Source organism: Diachasma alloeum, unplaced genomic scaffold, assembly GCF_001412515.2.
Source record: "Diachasma alloeum isolate Michigan unplaced genomic scaffold, Dall2.0 Dall_scaffold_00198, whole genome shotgun sequence".
Taxonomy (NCBI): domain Eukaryota; kingdom Metazoa; phylum Arthropoda; class Insecta; order Hymenoptera; family Braconidae; genus Diachasma; species Diachasma alloeum.
In genome coordinates, this window is record NW_021680363.1 from 1,327,956 (window position 1) to 1,336,736 (window position 8,781).

Genomic DNA, 8,781 nt, shown 5'->3' on the forward strand with positions numbered 1-8,781 from the left:
ATTAAGGATGTTCGACACCCTTTTAGCCAAAATTGACGTTGTTTTCATTTTTCTGGCAAATTATCGATGGGAGTGACGTGAAAAAATATAACGATTTTGTGGTTTGTCATTCTTTAATGGCTCACGAAGTTGCGTAGTGGTGCGATAATTTTCATGCGTTTTTTCTACAGTTTTGTAATTCTTTTTAAAAGTTTAGAGAAAACGCAGGAAAATGTTCGCACCACCTTAAAACATGTCCTTGCTAACTACCATTTACACAACATCCAGGTCGTTGTCCAGTAAACCTGGAAGGATTCTCCTGCTCTCAGGGCTCGACATGGCAAACACTCCAGATTCACTTGAGCTGGAACTTCTGACTGAGTGGATCACTGGAATGGCGGGAGATCCGAGGAGTCAGGGGGATGCAGCTGCTGTGGGCCTCGTCATCATCGCTGGGAACAGTGTCAGAGGGTCTGTGGAGACGTACACACACAGGGGGTACATTGGCGCCAGGAAACAGAAGACCACGGCTGCGGTGGAGACCATCGTCGCCACTCACAGGTTCGATAAGTTCCTGAGGGAAATCCTGGGAAATTGCGGGGTTCTGCTGATGCCTGGGGAGTTCGATCCCTCGAATCACTCGATACCTCAGCAGAGTCTGCATTATTGCATTCTACCGGAGTCTTCGAGGTATTCAAACATCGTTATTCATAAATCTCAATATTGCGGAGTGAGAAAAATGAGTTGAATGTATTCTCTTGAGGTTCTTTCGTTAATATCTCGGAAACCGGTGAGTTTAGGAGAAAATGTCGTAAAACATTTTTTGTAGATCATTGAATTCTCTATGAAAAAGTTCTTCTGACATTTTTTCTTATACCTGATAGGTTCAAAGATATGAGCCGATTACTCTTTACGAAATTACAGGTGAAAATTGTTTTCGAGAATAAATGAAACATTTTCTTGAGATTCTTTTCTAAATATCTTGGAAACCAATGGGTTTAGGAGAAAATACCATAAAACATTTTTTGTAGATCATTAGATTCTCTGTGAAAAAGATTCTATAGCATTTTCTGCTAAACCTGATAGTTCCAGAGATATTCATAAATGAAAATTTCTCTTTTCAACTGGGTTTCTTCACGTTATTCTTGCGTTAATCATTTTCATCATTTTCTTGGGATAGATTTAAAACTCTTCACGGTGGTACAAATCCCTGGATCGGAAAAATAGGAGATAGAATTGTCGCTGGATCAAGTGGACAGCCTGTCGATGATATAAGAAGGGTGGCAGGTCTCATGAATTTTTCACCGCTCGACTGCTTGGAGAAAACTTTATCATGGAGACACTTCTCACCCACAGCTCCAGATACACTACCAGCATATCCGTACTTTGACAGTGATCCATTCGTTATAGAAGAGTGCCCGGATATTTATTTCGTCGGGAATATGGAGGGATACTCTACGAAACTTTTAATTGGTAAAGGATTAGCATGAAAAAGGGAAATTCATGGGGAAAAAGAGAGTCAATTTTAGTTCCAACGAAACTATTTCTTTCTACTAAATTAATCGCGTGATCATCCAGAAGGTTTAATCCTTTAATTCATTTGCATCCTTAATAAGGATTTTATTAAATTTTAGAAAATCCCACATGTTTTATTTTTTAGTTTTCATTTCGACTTTCCATTTTTGCTTCCGAATGGAAGTTTTGTAGACGTTTAAATTTTCATTCCGGATTTCATTGATCGGCATCAATCATTAATTTAGTAATATTATGAGAAGTTGCAGCTCACAATAATTAAGATTTACTTATCTTCATTGAAATTTGGAAATTAATATAATAATTGGTAATTTAAATTTCTCAATTATGTCAATAAATATAATATTAACAATATTATATTTATTAAATCAATAAATATAATATTGTTATAATAATATTATAACAATATAATATTATTATAGTCAATTCGAAGATGAATTGTTAATAAATATTTTGTCAAATCATTAGAGAAATTCCCTTAGAAAAATTCTACATTCTTCATTTTTAATTTCAAGGAGAAGAAGGACAATCGGTGAGACTGATCAGCATCCCAAAATTTTCAAGCACCTCAACAGCTGTAATTGTCGACCTGGATAGCCTGGAGACCCACCCAATATCCTTCAGGAGCCAGTGAGGGGCTCCCCAAAGCAACAAGGGTGATGCAATAAAAACTCCTCATTTTTCTCTCTTGAATTTCGTTGATTAGTTCTCAATATATAATTTATTTATACCCTTTCAATAGATCCATATTTATATATATAATATATATTTCTGTATATAGATATTTATATCAATAAATATTATTTTTAAAATGGATTAATCCATCGTTGACGCAAGTTATCCAATGGATTAATTGATCTCCGCAGTTTCGTGACTTCAAGTCATTGAATAGTTATCGACGATTTTTCACTACATTTCAAGGATGAAAAGCGGTAGCAGTTGACTAGATCATTTTTTTTTGCATTAGTCTCGTCATTTTTTTGGATTTTTTAGTGGTCAAAGTAGTTGTTTTTCTTGGAATTGTGACACCTTCAATAATCATAAGACATTTTTTTAGATTTCAAAATTCTCAACAAAAATGTCTTCACATTTTTTTCTTCAATCCAATAATTTCAGAAATATTTGCAAACTCATTTCATAAAATTCATTAATTTCATTTAATGAAATGAATTCATTTAATTTCATTTCTGTAATTGAATTGAATTTTTTTTTAAGTCTTTTTTTTCTTCCATTTTCTGAGGACAAAATTCTACATAAAGAATATATCAATAAATTGTCTCCTAAATCCCCTATTTTTATATATTAAATAATTATCTAGTGGCGAGACATTGTTTAAGATTTTTAAATTCCCAACAAAAATGTCTTGACATTTTTTCCCTCAATCCAATAATTTTATATATATTTTCAAAAAAACTTCCTCAAAACCATCAATTAATTTGTTTTAACGGTTTCTTTCCTCAATTTTTTAAGGACGAAATTCTCCATAAAGAACGTCTCAAGAAATTCTCTCCCGAATTCTCTAATTATAGAGACAAATCGATAGTTTAAAAAATTGAAGAAAACTCATTCCACACTAACGCCAATAATGTCAAAAATCATCGACATAAAAAAGTGTAAGGACTCCGAAAAACAACTGCTTTGAACTCACATCCACGTCATTCAATCTAAGCAGCATACCTATTAAATGCACAATACCGGTATCGACACCACAAATCACAAATCATTCATTTAGAAAATATCATCTCCAATAAAATCTCTTATCCTGATAATACTGGCACGAACATTCTCTCTTTTGGCACATGGTAAATACCCAAAACCCCCCACAAATGAACCCTATAATCGCTTAGCAGACAGTGAGAATAACTAGCTGAAGTGTAACCAAACGAGGTCTCACTAAAAAGATTCTCTTCAATCGGCAACATCTCGAGATCGACAGAGTGAAATCTAATAAATGACCCCTCATATCGACGGTCTGTTCTTACCCTTGAAAATGAGCCCCCCAACGCCAAAATCGCATCATTTTCCCCGAAGATATTGACGATTTGATGAGCCCTATTTTGCTTGACGTTGCCTACGATTTCTAATCAATTTTTTATTTTTACAAAAACATTAAATCGCTGAGGGAACTTATTCGTTGAACTTTCTTTCTATCTTGCATTGGACTTTTGTGTGAATGTATTCAGTATCGTCATGACTCCGACCCCCGAAAGCTACCCTAGGGATGATTTATCATTTTTCCAATGTTTAGGCAATTGTTTGAATCCAAAACTTCACTATTGACAATTCGTCAATCAACCGGATAAAATGATAAAACGAGCTGAACCCTCTCAATTTCAGAAGATGGGGAAATTTTTGATGAGGTTCTTGTAAAAATTTAGCTACCTCGCTTGAATTCCACATATTAAGCACATTAAACATATTTAAAAAACGGATTTTCAGTTTAGATCGTCTCATGTCACAACTTCACTCCAGAATTTTTCAATTCCTTTGGGTTTGTTTTTTTCAAAACCATTAAATCACCGCGGAAACTTATTCGTTAAATGGACTTTCGTGTGAATGTATTCAGTATCGTCATGACTCCGACCCCCGAAAGCTACCCTAGGGATGATTTATCATTTTTCCAATCATCGAGGAATGGTTCACCTCAGAGACCAGTGGATCTCTGAGATGAACAACCATTCCGCTTGAGCTATCATTCCACGTGGAATTGACGAGGTTCTCCTCGCTGGAGCTCTGCAGCTCTGGAGTCGAGGCCCTCGACGAATTCGGGGTGTTGATGTTTAGGCAATTATTTAGATCCCCCACTTCATTATTGGTCTTTGGTGTTTGCCCTTCCTGATCATCACTTCTCATGGCGCAGATGACGTCCGTCAACGCGACAATATAATTCTTCGCCAATGTGAGGGTTTCGATCTTGGAGAGACGTCTCTCCTTGCTCACGTGTGGGATAACTTCCCTCAGGCTCTGGAAAAAAATCGAGGAAAATTGAATCCGGATTTGATCGGATGAAGAAGCGAAAAACAAAATTAATGACGCGGAGATACTGTTAGAGGGAAAGCAATTTCTTGAGGCAATTTCGTCCAACCTGAAATGCGTTATTGAGACTGTGCATCCTCATTCTCTCGCGCTCGTTACTCTCCAGTCTCCTGAGGGTTTTCTCCCTCGGTGTACTCACGCGAGACGATTTCGAGGCTCTCAGGTTGTGCCTCTCGATCCGACGGGATGTTCTGCGAGGGGTTTTACTCGAGTGGGCCTCCTTCGAGGTCCATTCCTCCGTCAGGCTGTCTTCGTTTGTCACTTCCGATCGCATTTTTCCTTCGCCCTTCGTGAGTTTTTAAATTATTTGATTGAAATTATTTCGCATTTGGTCTTGGTTTTTAGGAATTCATTGACCATTAAACAAAAGGCTGTTGAAAGGAGGCACCGAGGGGATTCAAGCCGATTTTTTGAATTAATTTCAAGGAATACAAAAGAGATTCTTTGATTAAGCCTCTTCTCAATTGAGAAATATTTCGGGGATAAGTTGCAGATGAGTTTTGCATTTATCGAGGGAATGAGTGATTTTAGGAGAAAATGTGTGAAAATATTTTTCCTAGAGAATTTACAGAGCTACAAAAAAGCTCTTATGAAAAATCCTCGTCAACCTCTTCCTTAACGAGTTATTTCCTCTTCTTTCAAGAAAGAAATAATCAACACGCATTTTTGATTTAGAAATGTCAAATAAATTAAATTCAATGAATTAAATTTTCCGTTACTGCAATGACGGAATTATTTCATTAACGATTGATTTTAAGGGAAGTTCAATACAAAAGAGATCTCGGATTGACTTCTAAAATCCTTTATTCAATTTCATAATTATTAATTGATGATTATGCCATTGAAAGCATGAAATGAGGAGATTTGACATGATTTTTTCATGAATTCCTAGGAATATGAAAAAGATCTTTTGATGAATTCTCTTGAACCCCTTTAGTTAAGAAATATTTACGGGATAAATTGCACACGAATTTTGGATTTAAGAATTTGAGTGTAATTTTTGCGTAATAATCAAATTATCTCAAGAATGAGTGATTTTAGAAGAAAATGTGTAAAAACCGTTTCCGAAGAGATTTTTCAGAGCTACAAAAAAGCTCTTACGAAAAATCCTCGTCAAGCTCTTCTTTTACGAGTTATTTCCTCTTCTTCTTTCAAGAAAGAAATAATCAACACACATTTTTTATTTTGAAAAGTCGATTAAATTAAATTCAATGATCTTTTGATGAATTCTCTAAAACCCCTTCAGTTAAGAAATATTTAGGGAATAATAATATTAATAAAAAAAAATTGGGAAATAAATTGCACACGAATTTTGGATTTAAGAATTTGAGTGTAAATTTTGCGTTATAATCGAATTATCTCAAGAATGAGTGATTCTTGAGATTGACACTCATTCGTACTCGTTACCTCGTACCACTCACTTATCCCATAAATACTTTTTGACTGTATTTAATTATCAACATTTAGTAGAAAATGTGTAAAAACCTTTTCCGCAGAGATTTTCCAGAGCTGCAAAAAAGCTCTTACGAAAAATCCTCGTCAACCTCTTCCTTTACGAGATATATCTACTTCTTTCACGAAGGAAATAATTAACACGCGTTTTTTTTTCATTTGGAAACGTAAATGAACTTTTCCATTATTGCAATTACGGAATGATCTCATTAACGAGTGGTTTTAAGCAAAGTCGAGGCACTTTCTGTTCAAAATATTTTCACCCTTCATAAATTCCATAATTGATAGACAAGTCCCGCCTGACTGAAATAATGTTCAACCCCCTAATCCATACTCACAATTCAATACTCACCGTTAATTTTCCACGAAAATAATCCTCTTCCTCACGTCCGCCTTCTCACAGCCCGAAAAATGAAAGAAAAATACTGGGAAAGGGGGAAAAACAAACAACCGTTGCTGTTGGTTTATACCATAAACCCAATACTGGAGAAGTGGATACTTGTTGAGCCACGTTAGAACGACGACTGACGTCGCGACGCCGGGGTGCGGTCGGCGCCGCCTTTTCCCTCCCCCTGGACAATTTCGAAATCCAACGAGTGGCGCTTTTCAACTCGAGTTACGCCACAAATTTCCATTTCCTACCCCTCGTTCCTATGAAAAATCTTTAGCTCAACGGTATTCATTAGCATTTGATCTTGTCCTCCTCTGCATGTCAACTACATCAGATGAGAGTGGATGATAAATAGAGTGGAGAAAAAATGGAGAGGGTAGGGTGAGAATGGGGGATGGCTCCGAGGGGCGGGGAATGCTATTTGCAAAGGGTGAAATCGTGGCACAGGTGAGGTTTCTGATTGATCCCTCCCAATTCTGTAGCGAAGTGGTAAACTACGCTGAGAGAAAAACGACAAAGTTCTCAAACAAGTCTCCCTTGTGCCAGGAAAATAGTTTTTTGAAAATTATCAAAAAAGGATTTTTATGTGCCAAACATGCAGAGAGTGCGCCGGAATGAAAAATTTTTGTCGCTAAAATAGATTTAGTAGTTGAAAAAAAATTTCATTCTCGCAAGAAATGTCATTTCTAGCACTACTCCGTTATTCGATACTCCCATACGTATTAGGCTCCCGAAAAATCTTTGTTTTATGCGAAACAAGGGATAGTAGTTTATCGTTTCGACTATCTAATAATCACAGACAACAAATCAGTAGTGAAACGATAAACCGAGTTAAGTCGATTTTCACTATTAGCCCAGTTTTTGCTGAATATCTCGGAATCTAAGAGAGATAGCAAAATTTTTCTCATGACTTTTTTTATAACGCTCTATTGGCTCTACAAAAAAGGTCATGACAAAAATCTTTCTATCTCTTTTAGATTCCGAGATATTCGTCAAAAACTAGCCAATAGTAAAAATCGACTTAACCCGGTTTACCGCTTCACTACTGAAATGAACCCTTAAATTTTATTGATTTCCAGATCATTCAAATATATAAATATACCTATCTATTAATATTTGAATATTTTATATATTAATATTGGAATATTTGATTTTTCAATGACAACATTTTCTGAAATTTCAGTGGAATATGAACACAATAAAAATTTCCGGAATTTGACACGGAAAATTCAGACAAAAAATTTTAACAGTGTGAGGAAATTACTTCCTCATCCTCCAGATAATTCCGTCATAATCAGATGTCTCTGATTGCCGAACCCATTACTAAAAACCAAACAAGTCCACAATCCCCCCATCCAATCGCTCTCGAAAATTCATCTCGTTTCACAACTAACGTACCACCCGTTAGATGGTCCAGCACAACCGAAGTTCAATGCGTGAGGCGGGCTACAGGTGGGCGTATGACGTAATTCGCCCACGCGGAGACCCTTCCATTATCGTTGGCTACCACCACCAACCGTGTGGCACTGCAGCAGGGGGTGTCACCAGAGATGGAGATAAAAAAAATAGGAAAAATAAATACACGGAATAAAAAAACCCCCCGAGTGAGAGGAGAAATGAGTGGAGCATGTGCGTTGGTTTTTTAATGCTCTACAACGAAATAAGATACGAATTCGTTGACACTTGGGTTGCAATAATAATTCCCCCCCAGCGAAGAATGAGGATCAAGAGGGATCAGATGATTTCAATAACAATGAGAGGATTTTTCATTCTCCTCGGGGCTTTTTATTCCTCCAGCGGAGTCGTAAAATATATCACTCTCCATAAAAATGGAATTATCTTGATAACGAGAGATTTAACGAGTAAATGCCAAGTGACATTTTTTGCCGGGGAGAAAATTTCCAACAGATGTGTCTCTTTAATTTTCTCCTGAGATCATTCATCAACGAGATAATGCGATAATTAACGAGACGGGGAGTTGACAGGACAAATATTTAATGGCTCGTTCCATTATTTGCGATGATGAAGCAAATCTTTCTGGGAAACGGGGTGGGGGGGGGATGCGTGATGATGGAGCCTTTGATTATGTGTTGGAAGGGTGGCCGAGGGTCTCGAGTAGTTGGAATACTGATTAGTTGAATATGCTGTGGGTGGATCGTTCGAATTAACAGTGGAAATCATGTCCATGGGAGGCTCGATCGAATCTAGGGCTTCGGAGGCCCTCGGCGAGAGCGAAATGTATTCTTTTTCTCATCAGTGAGCAATTTTCTTTGATTAATTGGATTGATCCAGTGGACGATCGATGGATCGAGGGTTTTTTTCATCGCGTCTGATCAGAGAGGGATTGGGGCGCGCTGGTAACTGTTGTGAGTTTGTGGTTTAGCTGCGGA

The 8,781-nt window shown here is 36.9% G+C and overlaps 2 protein-coding genes across 2 annotated transcripts in view; one reads left to right on the plus strand and one right to left on the minus strand.

Annotated features, from left to right (window-relative positions):
• LOC107035499 (DNA polymerase delta subunit 2) overlaps nucleotides 1-2,293 on the plus strand; it is a 9,003-nt gene extending 6,710 nt beyond the window's left edge. The window contains exons 3-5 of the mRNA XM_015252933.2: nucleotides 268-669; nucleotides 1,160-1,452; nucleotides 2,028-2,293. Of these exons, the coding sequence (XP_015108419.1) occupies nucleotides 268-669; nucleotides 1,160-1,452; nucleotides 2,028-2,146 (814 nt within the window). The 3' untranslated portion in view covers nucleotides 2,147-2,293. The remainder of the gene's footprint in view (nucleotides 1-267; nucleotides 670-1,159; nucleotides 1,453-2,027) is intronic.
• On the minus strand, nucleotides 2,262-6,506 carry LOC107035501 (protein dimmed). The gene is made up of 3 exons (XM_015252935.1): nucleotides 6,353-6,506; nucleotides 4,598-4,834; nucleotides 2,262-4,476 (listed from the first exon to the last, which is right to left on the minus strand). The coding sequence occupies exons 2-3, from the start codon at nucleotides 4,820-4,822 to the stop codon at nucleotides 4,111-4,113; spliced, it is 591 nt and encodes a 196-aa protein (XP_015108421.1). The 5' UTR covers nucleotides 4,823-4,834; nucleotides 6,353-6,506; the 3' UTR covers nucleotides 2,262-4,110.
• Between the last annotated feature and the right edge of the window lie 2,275 nt (nucleotides 6,507-8,781).

Excerpts from the sequence above, each read along its gene's own strand:
- LOC107035501 (XM_015252935.1), bottom strand. The coding sequence starts at position 4,822 with ATGCGATCGGAAGTGACAAACGAAGACAGCCTGACGGAGGAATGGACC. Across the intron at positions 4,477-4,597 it reads GTCTCAATAACGCATTTCAG|AGCCTGAGGGAAGTTATCCC; the intron begins GTTGGACGAAAT and ends ATTTTTTTCCAG.